Here is a 17,808-nt window from a genome sequence, read left to right on the forward strand (position 1 = left end):
AACAGGCGTCATAAAAATATTTTCACTTTGATAAATATAAACATTTTTGAAAAATGATGCTTCAAAAATGTTTATTTTAACAAAGATAATAATATACAAAACAGAAATTAATAATCATATCACATGTCACATGATATTGTAATATTACAATGGATTCACATGATTGTCAAATAAAAATATTTTTTCATATAATAATAATTTTTCTGTTTCTTGTGATACTATTATATTAATTCCTCCTAAGAAATTTATGGCAAAAAATATCATCTTAGTCAAGATTCAAATCTGAACTAACATCTTTACCAATTTGATTTTTTTCAATTTTATAAAATTTGGAACAGTATAATTTTCTGATATATTACAATCATTATATCACAATCATTTGGCTACTTTTTATTAATTAAATGTAAAAATTCTATATTTATTTTTTAATAATTTGTAATATAGATTATTCAAATATAGATGATTAATTACTGCTCTGAAACAGTATTGTCTATCCATTTTTTCACAATGTAATATACTTGTAATGTACTTAATGTAACTTGTAATATAACTTTTGTTATATCTGAACATAATGAACTTTTACAAATTTACATATCTAATAATATGAAAATTTACGACACCCAGCTAACGAGACTCATTTACTTGACATCCGATATTTCCGCTTATCGAGAAAGTGCATGATAAATTTACGTCGCAAATGTTGCTTTACCCTTATTGAGCTTCAATTTCCGTTTTTGCGATACTACTGATGCGGGTCAAATAGAATCAATTTCAAAGTCAATTAGAGAAACAGGTTTTCTCGTACGGTATCTTCGCTAACACATTTGCTATTACCATCAAGTTGCAATCTTTCGAATTTCATTACCCATTAGATTGCACATGAGTCACACCAATCAAATACTTCCCACATTTAGCGAGGCTGAAGTGACGTCAACAAAATTTTTTTAAGAAAAATGATGATTCTGCTGGTGCCATTAACATTCTCAAAGCTGTAATCGATTATACGTTTGACACGGCGACTTATAGGCCATTAATATTGATAACGTGTCTGTGTAAGGCGAAAAAAAAGAAAACGCGATAACCTTTTAATATAACGCGGTGATACTCTAATGAGAAAAAACTAATTTTCATCAATCTCAAAACATCTCTGTTATCTAAATAAATCATGAATATAACGGCTGATCGATGCTATAAGAAAAATCATCGTATTTCCGTTATCAAGAAAAATAATAATGAGTAAGTCCCATTTATGGATCACGAGTACGAAGAACGAGTCATTACTCTATTTTCAATGATATAAATCACCTAGAATGCATTGTGCATTCGTATGTATGTTAATTTTACTTTTATGCGTTAAGATATGTAGGAAATATGACGCGAGATTCAATATATTATAATATGTCATAGCATCATATCCTACAACTCGTTTCGTACTCTTAAAATAAGATATTGTCTCTGTTGCTTGACAGGGAATTTCTAATGCTAGAGACACAACGATCTCAACGTTCAAAACAATTACGCAAAATATTTTGCATCTTTTTCCTCGAGGAATTATAAAATACTTCATACTGCAGTACGCATAGTAATTAGCGCAAGATTTTATCGCAGAGAGGCCGTGTACCGGGGCGACAAAACTCCGTTTTTACATCGCGATGTGCGCCGGGTAATCTGTTGACATGTCGCTGGCACATACATTTCTCGACTTCGTTCATTTCGGTCCTCCATGGTATATTCGTTCATTTCAGTAAACGAGAAAAAAATCTTCAAATCTTCGAATCGTCTCACGAAAAAAAAAAAGGTCGATCGGCACGAGGAGAGTTTCACTTCTTGCGTAGACCGAAGATGTGAGCGGCGAACGAATTCGAGATGTAGTTAGCCAACGACACGAACAGATTGCTCACCGTGTGATAAGCGTAACCGTATACCAGCGCGGCGCACAATCGAGTCCTTACAACGGACAAGTTACACTTACTAGCAGCTCGCGGCGAGGGTGGCGACTCGTCATCGTCCACGACGGTATGCGTGCCAGCAGTCTCGACACGCGCATCGTCGTTGTCGTCGTCACCGTTATCGCGCGGCGTTTCGTTGTCCGCGTCGCGAACGTCTTTGTCACTCGGTCGGACACGATTGTCTACGTCACCGTCGTCTACTACCGAGTCCACCGGACAGACGTTCGCATTCTCGCGGTTAGAATAATCGTTGTTGTCGTTCCTGTCGTCGTCGTTGTGCTTCTCGGCCTCCATCGGCGACTTCTCGCTCTCGGGGGATGGATCGGGGGATGGATCGGGCGACGACGATGCGGCGAGGGGCTGATAATTGTTGTCATGCACGTCCTCGCCGGCGTCGACGTCGGTCTCCGGACCTACATCCGTGTAATCATATTCGTCATCGTCGTCATCCTGATGTTTGCCATTTCTGGCCATTCCGCAGACAGAATTTTCAAAAAGCAAATCCATATCATAATCACGTTCATCCGCATTGTTGTCGATCAGTTGCTTGATATAGCTCGATTTTACATCGAAGTGATTCAACGGGAGCGGATTATTCGGATCCATGTTGTTCAGTAATAGACCATTCGATGCTTGATGCGTTAGGAGCTGATTCCGCGAAGCGATCTCGGACGGTGACCTCAGGAACACTACAATTATGGTGATATTGTCCAAAGATCCTGCGCGTTTAGCACTTTGTAGCAGAGCTTGATGCACGTGTTTGAGATCGTCTGTAAAAATAAAATAACATTTGTTAAAATTCTCTAACGATATTTTGTCAATTGTAATTAGTAGATGTCTCTCGCTACAATATTAATTTTGAAATTGTTACATATGGACTCGTTCAGTTTTTCATTATCAAAATTTCGCGAAAAACACTCTGGATTGGAAAGACTTAATATAGAAGGAGATAAAAATACGGCAAAAGTATTTTTTAATGCGTTGTCAATTAACTTATCGGCATGAGTCATCGCAATAAAAGTGCGGCTATACGGTTTATAGTCGGCGGAGTCAATGGCTCGTGAATAAATCACGCTCGAAGATCATCACGCGATCACGCTCAAGACCTCCGTAGCGTCGCGTAACTATCACGAGTATTTTCCTACAAAATGCAATTACGAATAGCCGTATGATTCACCAGGATTGCCACGAAGACGGCTGTAAAGAGTCATTAATGTCGTAATTTTCATTTTCGATATAAGTCGATGTGAAAATTAAATGCTTTTGCAGCATTAATGCTTTTGCAGCATAATGTGTTTGGATATCTCTAGGGATATTTAAATGTCTGGCGATATTCATTTTACGGTACTCTTGCCGAGTACTGCATTTACCCTCCAAGTGAGAATAACCACTTCCTGTTTCTATAAGCGGGTGTTCACAGGTACATTGAATAGGTACATTTGAATGTACCGTAATATCCGGATTTTGCTGTACATTGTTATTGTTGTTAGAAAACAGATGTGTTTTATACAGTACCGTCACGAATAAATTATATATCTTTTATTGTTTTTATTTTCCCTTATTTTTATTATCATTAAGGAGGAAGTCTAGGAAGAGTAGTAGAATGCCGTAGATCGGAATTCCAGGCAAGCGAACACGAACAAACTTAAATGAACAAGTTGCAATGACTGCGAACGACGCCATGACTACATGATAAAAAAAATGTGTTAAATTTAATATTCTTAAACGGTTCAAATTTCTGGGTTAATACGTTAAATTAACATAATTATGCCATATTAATATTTCAACACAAAATAAATGCAATTTTCATCATAAAATTAAGTTCTTGTGTAAAATTAAAATATTAATGTAATTTAAATTAATCAATTATTAATTTAAAATTTTGTTAGAATTGTTTTAATGACTTTACATTTTAAATTAGTTAAACGTTGAAATCACAAAAAAAAAACAATTCAGTTTACAACAAAAATTTTAATGGCCACATATTAACTATCCATTTATTTATTCGTGCTCGTTTGCTTGGTCTATATTTGATTCAATTTCCATATTTGATTTCCATATTTATTTTTCATCTTTCAAACATTTTCGTTCCGGATGAGAAGCGGTCCAAATTTTTGTTTAAAAACAAAAAAATGCATTCCTGCAATCTATCAATCACGACAACCAAATCTATTTTTTTTTCCATTTTAGAGCAGAGATTAAATCATTTTTCTTCTTATGAATTATTGTCGATTGTATGCTCGAGGCTTTTTGTCTCGAATACCAGAAAATATTCAAAATTCCGCGTATGTTCAAACATCAATAGAGAGCATTGTATATCGAGTCTCATACGCGACAGCGATTTGCAGAGTGAAGGAAATATCGCGCGATATTGCATGCGATGTATATTGGAAATTTCGCGACAGATTTGCCGAATCAGGGAAGGTACCATTGCGGTAATATATCGTGCGGCCCTGGTGGAAAGTACGTTGACCTACGCGCTACGCCGCCTATCGACGCCTGCGTAGTCCTCCCTCTCATCCATCCCTCCCTCGTCCTCCGCCCTCCCCTCTCTCTCTCTCTCACTCATTTTGTTTCTCCCCTTGTCTCGTTTACCGCTCACTGCGCGCGCTCACCTCTCGTCTTCTCTTTCATTCTCTTGGATTCGCGCTCTAGTGACTTTATTACGTCCCAGGAGCATTTGCTCCCCATCTGGGCGGGGGAGAGAAATATTAATTTTCCATTTTCGTTTTTCCACGTACTCGCTGTTATCCTTTCCTCATGGATGATATATCCTTGAAATGTAATATTCCATCGCGAGGAAAATCCCTTATCCGAAAAGGTAAGATTTTTTCGAGCGACGAGAAACAAGGGGCGAAAAACAGATACAAGTTGAGGGAGGGGTCCCATGAGAATCCCATGAGACTCGACTGGAAAATTCACGAACGTTAGCAACCAATGGGGCGAACATTGGGGCCAGAGGTCATCGGAGACATCCGGATATGGGATACGCTGGGTGACGCATTCGTCGATCATGGAGGCCGACGTCGCATCGATCGATAATCGGATGTATCCACAATGAATATATACGAGCCGATAATGGCAGGTGCGATAATTGGCAGGTATCTACTCTCAACGAGCCCACGTGTTCATCATCAAATCATTGCGGCCCGCGATATTTCTACGAGAGTTGCGATTTTCGGGCAAGAGGGTATCATTGGGAAAAGGAGCGAGGGGAGAGGGGGGGAACTCAATTACGCGCCGATCGATTGTTCGTACTCGAGGATTCAACGAGCGCGTGTCACATCATTAACGCGAAAAGGGAGGGAGGGTAAGCGAGAGAGAAAAACGTAGGCGGGAACGCGCGCAAATAATGTCTGTTATCGCCGCGGGATAATGATTATCCTGTTTAACCCTCGCCTTGGCGAAGAGCGACCGAGTCCTTATGAACACAGGTTTTCAATGTTCCTACATAAATCGCAAAGAAACAAGATAAATACTGCTCGTTTGCATGTTAAAATACATCTTTATCCCCTTCTTTACCCTTGCCATTCGGTAGGTTCTATGTATTCATTTTTATTTTTTCACTTTTATCATTTTTTTATGTAAATGTTTCGAGAAAAAAAAAAAAAACACGTGACTACGATAAAATCAAAGTTTAATAAAGACAGCTTATTCTGACAGAGGAAGAAAGGAATTACTATGAACGAGCCTGAATGTCCTTTGAACGTCAAATAATCTCGCTGTTAGAGAGTTAATGAAGTCTAATCGTGTCTTTTTTCCCGTGCATTCAACGCAGTGACGACGTGACGACAGTTGTGGCTATCCAAGGTTACTTATAGCAATCCACCACATTGATAGCGAAGCTACGATAACACCATGAATGAAAGTCTCGTGCGGAGATAGCGGCACGCCACTTCGTGCCCCCAGCTCGATGGGCTGTGCTCGAACACGTAACATATCGCAGAGATCCCACATGGTGGTGAATTGAAGAATAGTCCTCATAGCCCTAAGCAATTTGTACGGATATCATTAACACGCAATGCGATAATTAAATCGCGGATGTTTATATTTTATATCACGTTAACGATTAAATAAAGTTACCCCCGAAACAATACCGAAAGTATCTATCCTTAAAACAGTGATTTTTTTTATTAATTGTCTACGACTCACTTTTTTCGTGATTGAAAAAAATTTACATAACGTGCAAACATAATCTTGGAATATAAACATTTCAATTTTTATATAATATATATAATAATTTTTTTATATGAAATATTTTATAAAAATCAAACTTCTGATTTCTTTTGTTATAAAATTAGATTGCTCACTAAAAAACGAAATAGTAAAATATTACTAAATTATGATGAAGATGAAATTTAGATTTGGAAATGTAGATACACGTATGTAACTTTTCAAAATTACATGGCGTAGTTATAGAGGGATATATGCTGATAATGGAACAGAATTTTAATGTAAGAGTTGAAAATATAATTATGGAAGTTATATTAGATTAATTGTATTATTTAAAAATACAGAGACAAGTAACAATTAATGTTAACGATTCTTGGAAGAAAATAAAGCCTTCGCACAATTTTCTGCTGAAGCAAAGTCGATTTCACAGATTAAAAAATCCATGAATAAAAGAAAGTGTGACGAATCTGTAATACTCCGTGTCAAGTATGTAGCGACATAAAACAGCGACGATAATGTAGAACTGAAAAGTCGAACGTCGAGCAAATCCTAAAATAATTTCTAAAATCATAACGTCACTCGTCGATTCGACGTTTCTCTCCGCGATTATAATTCAGCCGTACGAACCCACGACCATAACGGTCCGAAGGCGCAATTGGCTTCAATGCTAAGTGTTATACGCCGTTTGAATCTTGAATTAATAGCCTACCAATACCGCAGGTCTCAAGTTCGAGGATCGAAATGGCCGCGGGGGAATCGCACGACGTCGACGATTTGAGACGAGTGATTTCAAGACATCATGGTGGCATCCACGTTACGTTTCACGTTACCGGAGGCACAAAGTGCCTTTCATATGATCGGTCACGAAGCCTGCGAAGCCGGGATCCGACGCGTGCGGACTCTTTGCAGCCGACGGCGATATGAATTACACGGAAATATTGAATTACGCGTGTCTGTAATTCATGCGACCGCGAGGAGGGAAGAAGGGAGACTCGCGGCTATTTCCCTTACATCGTCGGGCCTGTCTCGTTCGGCCGACCGATAGGAATTCGCACGACGATTCCCTCGTCTCGGTCACGAATTCTCCGCAAAACACCGTCCGCAGTTTCCTTTTTTTTTTCCCCTCTCTTTCTCTCTCTCCTCCGCTCTTCTCTTCTCTCCTCCGTCAAAACGGTTGCTCCACACCGATATGAATTATGTAGGTGGCACACACATAGGTATCCAGGTTCGCTCGCGGAACGATCGTTGAACCAATGTTCATCGGAGCCGACTGCCTGTCTGCCTGCCTGCGCCTGTCTAAGGTCTGCCTCGCGCAAGTACGGAGTAAATCAACATTTTGCCCCGTTATCACGTATCCGGTGATTTAAAAACGATCGCGGGGAATCTCGGCATGCGGCGAGGCGCGACTGCGACTCCGACGACTCGCATATTTCTAACTCTCGTCGGCCTCGCGGCGCCCGTCCGCCCGCTCGCCCGCGCGCGCGTTTCGGGCCTCCCGTGTCGATCTAATGCTTCGATTCACCAACACTCGAAGCCGAATGCTCGCGGCGAATGTGAATAAATCTCTGCGAATTATTTTCGTAACGGCGCCACATCCAGGAGAGAAGAGAGTCTTAAGAATGTACGCCGCGACGCGAGATCGGAGAATCCATTCCAAGGAATTTATGTGCATTATTTGTTTGCCATCGAATATGCATTATGGAATTCTTCGGAATGGATTCCGATCGAAATTGTTTTATTTCCTAGATTTCTATTGATTTCTATTCTTTTCTAGGAAAACCAGAATAATTCCGATCGGAATCGAATCCATAATCTGAAGATGGTATGTGAACGAGGACAGACGGACCCCCTCCTCCCCCTCCTGCGTTTTTTCACTTCTTTTCCAGTTTTTTTCACCTCGCGCGTGTTTGGCGAATATACAATATATTCTAAAATATAACCGGGTTTATAATGTAATGTAGTTTTTGAAAATAGTATAAAAAAATAGTACAAAAAGTACAAATAGTACAAAATACAACTTTCAAATTCTGTGTGTAAGCGATCTCAATTCCCGATTTCGATTTCGTAATGTAAGTTTTCAAAAAGTACTGCGCTAAATTAAAATAAATTAGATAAATATACGAAAAAATAAGAAATTTATCGTCGGCGAGAGCGAAGAGGATTTTCCATTTCTTTTTTCTTTTGCATCGTGCTTTCGATTGTTTCACGAGTTTCAATCGTGAAAGGAGGATCCCTAGTTTATCCATCTTGCGCTGTTACCAAGGGAGAAAATATTCTCGTTTGCTGCGCGTTTCTACTTTTCATCGAGCTCGGCGACCAAATTGCTCACTTCTCCGAAATGTCCGAGATGTCTCGATTACATCGAAATGGTCGTTTCATGAATATACGAGACAAATGTTAACATCGTTGATTATCGTCGCAAAATATCTCGATAGCATATAATAAAATCTTTTTTCAAGTAGGATTTCCTCAAGCGAGCAAAAACGAGAATGATTTACATTTTTTAGACTTAAAACTAGTTTTGCACGATAAATTTATCGAACGGTTAGTTAAAAGATAATAACGTTTTCGGGTCCTTGGAAAGAATGGTTTTACTGAAATATTTAAAAATTTGATCTGGTTCAGATCTAAAAATTATTTTTGTTGAACCATTGAAATAATTATGCAGGACGCTTAATGATAATATTATAAAAATTTTGAATATTTCAATAACAACTTGAATGTTATCGAACAAAATTATTTTCTAACTTTGACTAAATTTTTAGATACTTCATTGAAAAATGTTCTTTTCATATTTATATTGGAGACTTGAAAATTTCATTATTCTTTAACTAATAAATACAACATAATTATCGTATGGCACATGAAATAACAATTTAAAACGTCTCTGTATGCATACATATATACATATATATACAGATAATGTGAATATCAAGGCACAATCTCCAAAATAAATATTGTCACAAAATTCAAACAGTTTAACGGAACGTTCGTTATACTTCAAACACAAAGATCCTATTCACATAACAAAGGTCATTTCAATCTTAATCCTAAATATGAGAGAATATAGCCTGAACTGTTGACTCAAATCTTTAATATATTCTATCTTCCAATACTCGTCCTTTTTGCGAATACATCTCTAAAAATCTCGTCTTAAATATCCTCTCGCCGCTCCTCTCCGTTCTCGCAAGGGAGAAAAATAAAAATAATTCGAAGACTCTCAGGAGACAGAGAGACGAAACGAACGGAACGCGAACGGCCGAGAACCCGAGCGACGAGAAGGGAGAGCGTGCGAAAGAAAAGTTGCAATAAAGGCAATGACTCACTCTGCCGTAGTAGCGACGAGCGATCCCGGCCGACTCAGGCCGATCGCGGACAAGCAGAATCTGCAAACACCACTTGGAATCGCCGGTGACTCGATCGGCCGACGGGCCTGTCGCGAGAGAGACTGCTTCGCTGGCGGCGAGATCTCACTCTCTCTCTCTATCTCTCTATCTCTCTCACCGGCGTTAGCGGGCGCGCAGACTCGGGACCGGCTTTCCTCTCGCGAGGCACGTAAACGCTATCGAAACGCACGAAACGCAAACGGGGCGATCTTTCTCTCGGTATAATCGACGCGGTACGAGTGTCCCGATGCGTTCTGCTCCCTTGACCGCGGACGTCGCACGCGGACGAAGTTTACGTACACGAGCTACTCGTCCCAACGTTACACCGGGCGTGGCGGATCACGACTGGATTTTCACCGGACGCACGCTGCTCCCTCTCGCTCGCGTCACCCCGCGCGTCGCGATCCGCCGGATGTCGCCACTGCCGACCGGCCGGCCGGCCAACACCGAGGCGATGACTCACGCCACCCTCGTGCGCCGGCCAGCCGGTTCCTCCCTCCCTCCCTCCCTCCTCCCCGCCGCTCCGTCCTCCTTCTCTTTATCTATACGGAGTGTCCGATCCGGTAAACCGCGATCGCGTGCGAAATTTTCAAACTCTCCGAAGTGGTTTTTTTGATGAAAAATATATCTCGGTCTCGTTTTATCCTTCGAGGATTCGATGATTTTACTTTAGCGTATATACGCATGTTGCTTAAACTCTCAATAAACGACTCCTTCGGAAACGGATTTTTTTTTTCCTTTTTCTTTCTTGCCCGAAAGAGATAGATTTGATTATCTCTTACATGAGATTCGTTTTATCTCCGCGTCTGCACTCTCTAAACTCTCCCACACAATTGCCTTCCCCCTCTCTTCCTCTCTCCGCGCGAAGTCGGAATATGCACGTTTATGTGAAAATTTTTCCGTCGTGGAATATTATTGAGGACGCGCAATATGACTCACGCCACCCTCGCCTACGTTCGCAATCCCTGTCTTGTATGTTTATAACGAGAAAAAAGCCATTGGCATTATAGTTTCGTTTGGATATCGAAGAAAATTTCAGACAGCTTAGTTCGCGACGCACGTATATGCAAATGATCGCTACGTTTATCGTGACCGATCGGTACATTTTTCTATATCTGCGGCTTCGAAGATTGAACACATCGAGATTATTCTTGCTTTCACCAATGTAGAAAGTTTCCTTTTTAACGAGCGCGATCGCTTTTACATCGACGAGAGAGCAGTTTATTTAGTGCAAGCACACGGAGAAACGTGAGGGGTGTGAAATATTCAAACGTCTCAATTTTGTTTATAATTGTGTATGGTAAACAGTCTTCTTCTTCTCTTCGGAATTATATGATTGATAAGATTGATAAGATAAGATAAGTCCGTCAGATTTCAAGAATTTCAAGCATGTAATAAACACGATGCAACGAATGCATTAATTATTTTGTTGAGATATCAAAATTATTATGTAGGACGTTTAAACAAGATGATACTGCAAAATCTTTTTATATTCTAGCAATTAATTTTAATGTTACATATTATTATTTCAATGATCTAACAACATTATTTTTCAGATCTATATCCAGCAAAACTGTTCTTTCCGCGAAGATATCGAAAGGAAGAGATAGAAATAGAGAAAGGGGGAGGATGGAAGAGAGAGAGAGAGAGAGAGAGAGAGAGAGAGAGAGAGAGAGAGAGAGAGAGAGAGAGAGATTATTTTATATATGATATATCGAGTGAGAAAGACATGCTCAGATATCTAAAAATATCCATCGTGCATTTATCTGTGTGGTACGAGAATAGGAAGTATTCGTCCCACCGATGTCGCTGCAAAGGATGTGTTTTAAATGGTACCCGATTTTACAATCTTTCCCTTCCTGGGTTGGGCTATATCGCCGGGAGTAACGACAGCGTTAATTAGCGTAATAAACGCGATATGCTATTTTGGAGAATTAGCCGCGAGACGTAGAACGGGGTCGTTCGAGTCTAATGGACAAGAGGATCACGGACCGCTGGCAAATAGTCGGACCAAGGCCGCGTATTAAAAGCGTTTGCATGGATTTTAATATTTTCTACGTGACGTGATGAATCATAGCTCCAACACTCCCACCAGACGGGAACTCCCTCTTCACGTTCTTATATTGCGTAACGTCGCGACCGCCGTTCACGGCAGCACTTTTTTACGGGCGAATTCAAAACAGGAAGCAATAAGTTTTCACACAAGATTGAGCACAAGGCGACACGGTGTTCCGAGGCGCATTTCCTAACTGTCGTAAAAATCTTATCTTACAGATGTCTTGCAACGATCTTGCAACGACTTTTGCAATGCCTTTAAAAAAAAAGAACGAGTTCGAATGTTTCCTCGTAAAAAATTTCCTTAATTCCCATCGCAGTGGAAAAGCACGTTTACGTGTATAAAATAAATTCTCGAAGATTTCCGTAGAAAGTACACTGATAATGATACTTACACTTGGAGCTAATCATAAAACTGGAAGAAAAATACTCGAAAAGACAAATGCTTGAAAAGACAATGTAGACGATCGATTGATGGATGCGTTGAAGATTTTAAGAAAATGAGAGGAAAAACACATTGTCAATTGGAGGTTCCATTTCGGTCCTGGCGGATCGCACCGGGAATCGAACGTGACGCAACCGCACGTCGCGCGCGGCACGCATCCGGGCGACTTCCAAGGAGGTGGAAACGACGGATGGAAGGAAGAAGAGAATGGAAGGAAGGAGAGAGAGAGAGAGAGAGAGAGAGAGAGAGAGAGAGAGAGAGAGAGAAAACCAGCGAAGCGTGGTGCTGCGGACGTGCCACGGCGTCGCCCCGCGCGCCCTTACCTTACCACGAAGCGAAGCACGAAGGAGCTCGCACCGTCGCGAGTGGTGTAAAGGTGGATCCAAAACGGGCCGAGGAGAGCGAACTAGAACACGAATGAACAAGCCCGGACTCGAGGATGCGCACGGAGAGAACAGTTTTGCTGGAAAAAAATCTAAAAAAAAATTTGACCAAATACAGATCTAAAAATAATTTTGTTGCACCATCAAAATTAGGACGTTTAAGTTATAATAATAATCCTGTAAAAATTTTCGATCTTGCAATCATTTTGAATGTCATGTATGATGAATTTTGGAAGCTCAACGAAATTATTATTTTCAGTTCCGCGTCCGGTGAAACTTTTTCAGATTTGCCAGCAAACGTGCAGATTTTCGCGTGGGAACGAGTCCAGATTTAAGTCGACGCGTACGCTTCGCTTCCTGTCGGCACGTCGAAAGGAGAAGCGTTCCCTGAAACTCGCTCGCAAAACTGCTCCCCTCGTGATCCCCTCGTTCGTTCTCGCTAGCTCGGTCTGGATTCACCTTAAAACTGTTCGCCCGTACGGAGCGTGAGCGTTGCCACATCGCGGCATTCCGGCCGGCATGAATCACCTAAGTACCTAACGTGGTCCGTACATGAAAATGCGCGATACGCCGCGTACGGTACACGTCGCCACGCGACGATAACCCGGCCGATCAGCGCCGGCCGATCTCGCATAATCGCGATATTACCGCGACGAAGTAAAACGGCGCGTATCCTGGATGCATTAGTTACCTGTCCGTCTAGCGGACTCCGTCCTCTCGCCGTTCTCGTCGCAGAAGCCCGTCGCTTTTAATCGTAACGCCAAAATGTACTGGGTGTCCTGGAACCGTCTACCGTGAAGTTTCGCAAGAGACACTCTTTGACTCGGAGCCGATGTTTTTTTTTTCTTTTCTTCTCGATCGAAGAGCACCGAGTTGCAACTCATCGGAAAACTTCGCGAGCGGAGTCTTCGCATGCCGATTAAACGCGATGATCTTGCTATGCAAATGTGCACGTAATTTACATTGTAAAGAACCAATTAAATATTTATAATCGTCGAGATATCTAATTTCTTAAATATTACGAATTTGATCATTATGGCAAATCGAGATGTATAATGAACATCTGCACTTTTACTAATAAATTTTAAACTTAATGGTTTAACAATAGAGAAAATTTCTTCTTATTAAAAAATATATTTTTATCAAACAATAACGTGATACTTATAATTTTTTAATCGAAGATAATAGAACAATTTAAAGCGGTAAAGTTGTATTTTTAGCAACGTTCGTTTTAAAAATATTTCAAGCGCCAACCGATCGATCGGTGCGAATGACTCACGCAGTCGGGCATAATTGGCGAATTATGGGTGCACGTCAATACCGGTATGCCAGCTGCAAACTTTGTTCTGGGCATGCAGGGCATCGGTTGCAGTAGTTTTCGATCGCAAAAATTGCGGTTCGTACTCGGAACGCGACCGCAAACATTATTAGCCCGTTAACGAGAGATCGAATCGAATCTTAATTAGGCGACAAGCTGCAAACGCGAATTGGGCTTCGGAATCGAAGCGTGGAATTCTAAATTTTCGCGTGATTTAATGGCAGCTGCAATTGGCTGCAGCGTTGCACGGAAACCATTTAATTTTGCGACTCGACAACACCGGGTTGCAATGCGCTTTATCGCAATCTATCGTTCGCATTGGGTTCGGCCCTCTAATTTCTCTTTAGAAATCCATGCACAGTAGCAAGGTAATTTTCTTTCACAGCACGTACAAATCTAAAAACACCGCGTTGATATGGATTGCGTCATAATCTCTGTGCAATATTTAAGATTGTATTTTAGAAATTAATCGGGATGAAAAGACTTTTTAAAAATTTATGAAAACATTGAGATCCTAATAATTATGATCAAACGAGCAAAATTAGCTAATGACTAATTTAGATCTACGTGAGAGATATCCGTGATACAATTCACAGATCATAGCAAAGTTATCACAACATTCCATTGATTTGTAATAGATAAGTTTACAAAGGTAGATTTAAATCTACAAATTATAATAACGTTAAAAATATCTAATATTTAAAGGGATAATTATATATATTGTAATATAATTTTACTAAATCTTTTTCTCATTTTCAAGCGCAAATATTCACTAAAATAATTATGTAATTTTTAAAGAAAACGTCTGTTTTAAATATAGACTTTCATAAGACTCTAAATATAAACTCATATCTCAAATTTTTATTTAAATTATTTAAATGTAGAGAAATAGACGATTAATTCAGCAAATGATGAAAAAAAAATTACATAAATAACGAATTACTCACCTGCAATTGCTCGATCGTCATTCGTTTTCAGGGCTTCCTTCTCTCTTATTCTCTCTTTCGATTGCTCTTTTTTTCTCACGCAGTATTCGGGAAAATACTAATTAATTACTTGTTCACACTCCAATCACCAAAATATAATAATTGCAGAGCACTTTACACGGCATTCCCGACGTTAATCACACTCGATGTGCACTTTACTACCTGGCAACAGAGGAAAGACGCGAAAACATCACGATTGCATCGAGCTACGACATATCCCGTGCACGCAAGGTGTCGCAAATTAGCGGACGAACATCAAAGAGTTTTGATCGCCGACATATATATATATATGCCATGCAATGAGAGAGGAGAAATATAAAATAATACGCTTAACTACAGCTGTATTTATCAATTAAATACATCGGAGCGCCGCTCGAAGTTTATCAGTTTCGCATTTGCTACATAAGTGATTAAGAGATTTATAATAAATAATAACCTTAATCTGATATTATACAATAAAATCAAGTTAATCGCTAATTTAAATGCAACGGATTATTTAAAATATTTTATAGAAATTTAATATCACCGGCCAATATGTTTCGAATACGTAAATTCTGCGTAATATATACTTATTATTACTAAGTAATCTATTTTGTATTGTTTTCAGTGAGTTTTATTACTTGATCCAGCCGTTCGTATAATTGCGTAATATCATTAATTTGCAAACAATACAAAAATGTTGGAAAATTACGTTTCTATTTGAATCGATAAGCATCAGCATGAAATAATTGGAGCCAAATGTTTCTAAGAAAATAATTATCCATAAATATCGCAATAAAACAATAATAATTCTTGATTCTTCGAACAAATAAATCGCGAGAGAGAACTTCGATACAATTAAATAGCCGTTGCTTCAACGAATTAGTAATAATAAAAATTAATTAATCACGCGAGGCAATTGTTGTTTGTTGAATTGTTCAAAAGGAATATCATCAGATCATTTCAAAGAATAAGAATACTACAAGACACGGAGCGACTTGTTTGATTCGAGTGCGTTGCACAAATGGCGCAAGAGCAACCTGGATTGGAGACATTCGCGTAATTTTCAATAAAAAATTTCACGGCTTGACGAAAGAAGGAATATTTGAAATACCTTTATTCCATTATTTGCTATTAATATTTCGTAAAATTACTTAGCGCGTTCTTCGCCGTGTACATATCGTTTACAGACGGCCATCTGCATGACAAAATACTTAATCGGCAAGCAATGCTGTGAAGCGCTGTATATGTCGTATTTTTTTACTTGATCATTCCTTCCGAACAATTACAACTTATAATTTTTATCTAATTATTTATTCGAATTACTTCGTATGATTAATTACTCTGCGTGGTTAGCGATTTGCAAGTGTACGTGGTGGCTATTTATCAAAAAACCTTTTCTCATGATTTATTCGTTTTAAAAATCCAGACAATACTAAATTAAAAATTATTACTGTTTTATCAATATTAATAATTGTTTTCTTAGCGACATTCGAGTGCAATTATTTCTCGCATTACATTGAAGCTCGCTAATTTAGACTGACATATAATTTGCCTACCATTTTTGTATTTTCACGTAAGAGCGCGGTATTATAAATTAACGGTATAACACGATTATATAAATTGCTAAATTAAATAATAAAAGTTATAGAAGGCAATACATCCTGATCATTTATTAATGATGTGTATATTTCACTCATGTGATTCATGTGTATTCGAGTGTATATTTTTAAACGATTCATCACACTTTAATTAGCCATTACTTGATTTTATTACATCAAGATAAAGTTTCTGAATTTTTCATTATTTACGTCGCAAATATTTGAATCGAAATTACTGATTTTGCATTGAACGGCATCGTGATGCGTTTAATTGCTGCTATAATTAAATCTGTATTACTCAATCATGTAGCATAAATTCGATATTTGTACATCGTTAATTAAAGCTTTCTTCGTCATTTGATGTATGTCTGCTAATTTGCGAGATTCTGAAAATGTTGAATGTATCGCTCGATATAATCGTATTTTTTTTCGCATTTTTTTCTATCGCGAGATAGAAACTGCACGTCGCGTGTGACTAACGTCGAGTGTGCCGTGCTAAGTGCCTTGCTATTATCGTATTTTAGTGATTAGTGTGAACATGTAATTAACAGTGTTTTTACGAGTAAGCATTGTGTAATTGTCACGAATAAACAACAGAACAAGTGAGGAGGAATAGCTCGAAATGGAAGCGAAAATATCGAATAACGATAGGATAATCATGAGGTAAGTAATTTATTATTTATTTATTTATTTGTCGAATTACGTCTATTTTCATTTCAATAAAATAAAAATTAGAGAAAAAAAACATATCATTTACGAAATTTTATAAAATTTTAAAATAAATGTAATTATAACAAAATTAACATTGGAAAAAAAATGAATAAATTTAATTTTATGCGAATTTAATTTTATAAGAATTATTCTTGTTATTATATTTCTTATTATTACTCTTTGAAATATCAGATGTTATATCGGTGAATACTAACTCCTTTTTTATTTTAATCTGAGATAATGAATTCATGTAAATATATTGCGTAGATGTAACTTTTCTCATAGATCGCTTACCTTGACACGCATGAATTAATGATTAGAGATAATTAATGAAGATAAATATTTAACTCTAGATTATTATAACTGTTTATGAATCAATCCATTGTGCAGAGAAGAATACACATATAGAATTCATGCACAAAATAAAGCTTATTATTATGCAAAAATTAAAACACTAACATTCCTGAACTATAAAATTTTTATTAAATTTTCTTTCTTTTGTGATATTTATACGTCATAGTTGATAAAGAAAAAAACAAAACTTTATATAATATTTATATAATACATAATAACAATATAATATTTATTTATAGAATATAAGCGAAAGCAGAGAAGAAAATCGAAAAATATTTATTCACTTTTTCTTCTTTTTTTTCAAATATTTTTTCATATCATATGAAGTCTGTATTTAACTTTCTCCTTTTATCTTTCAGCAATCAATGTCATATAAATATATAATACTGATGTAATAAATTTGTTTAGCAAAAATAAACAATAATAAGACAACAAATATTTTATATAACATATTTAAATTAATTTATT

The 17,808-nt window shown here is 38.1% G+C and overlaps 1 protein-coding gene across 1 annotated transcript in view; it reads right to left on the reverse strand.

Moving 5' to 3' along the window:
- LOC105424180 (uncharacterized) overlaps nucleotides 1-17,808 on the reverse strand; it is a 51,590-nt gene that overhangs the window by 14,576 nt on the left and 19,206 nt on the right. Inside the window, exon 8 of the mRNA XM_011634273.3 lies at nucleotides 1,973-2,719. Coding sequence (XP_011632575.3) covers nucleotides 1,973-2,719 — 747 coding nt within the window. The remainder of the gene's footprint in view (nucleotides 1-1,972; nucleotides 2,720-17,808) is intronic.

This window comes from Pogonomyrmex barbatus, unplaced genomic scaffold, assembly GCF_055798465.1.
Source record: "Pogonomyrmex barbatus isolate J1 unplaced genomic scaffold, ASM5579846v1 scaffold8, whole genome shotgun sequence".
In the NCBI taxonomy this organism is placed as follows: domain Eukaryota; kingdom Metazoa; phylum Arthropoda; class Insecta; order Hymenoptera; family Formicidae; genus Pogonomyrmex; species Pogonomyrmex barbatus.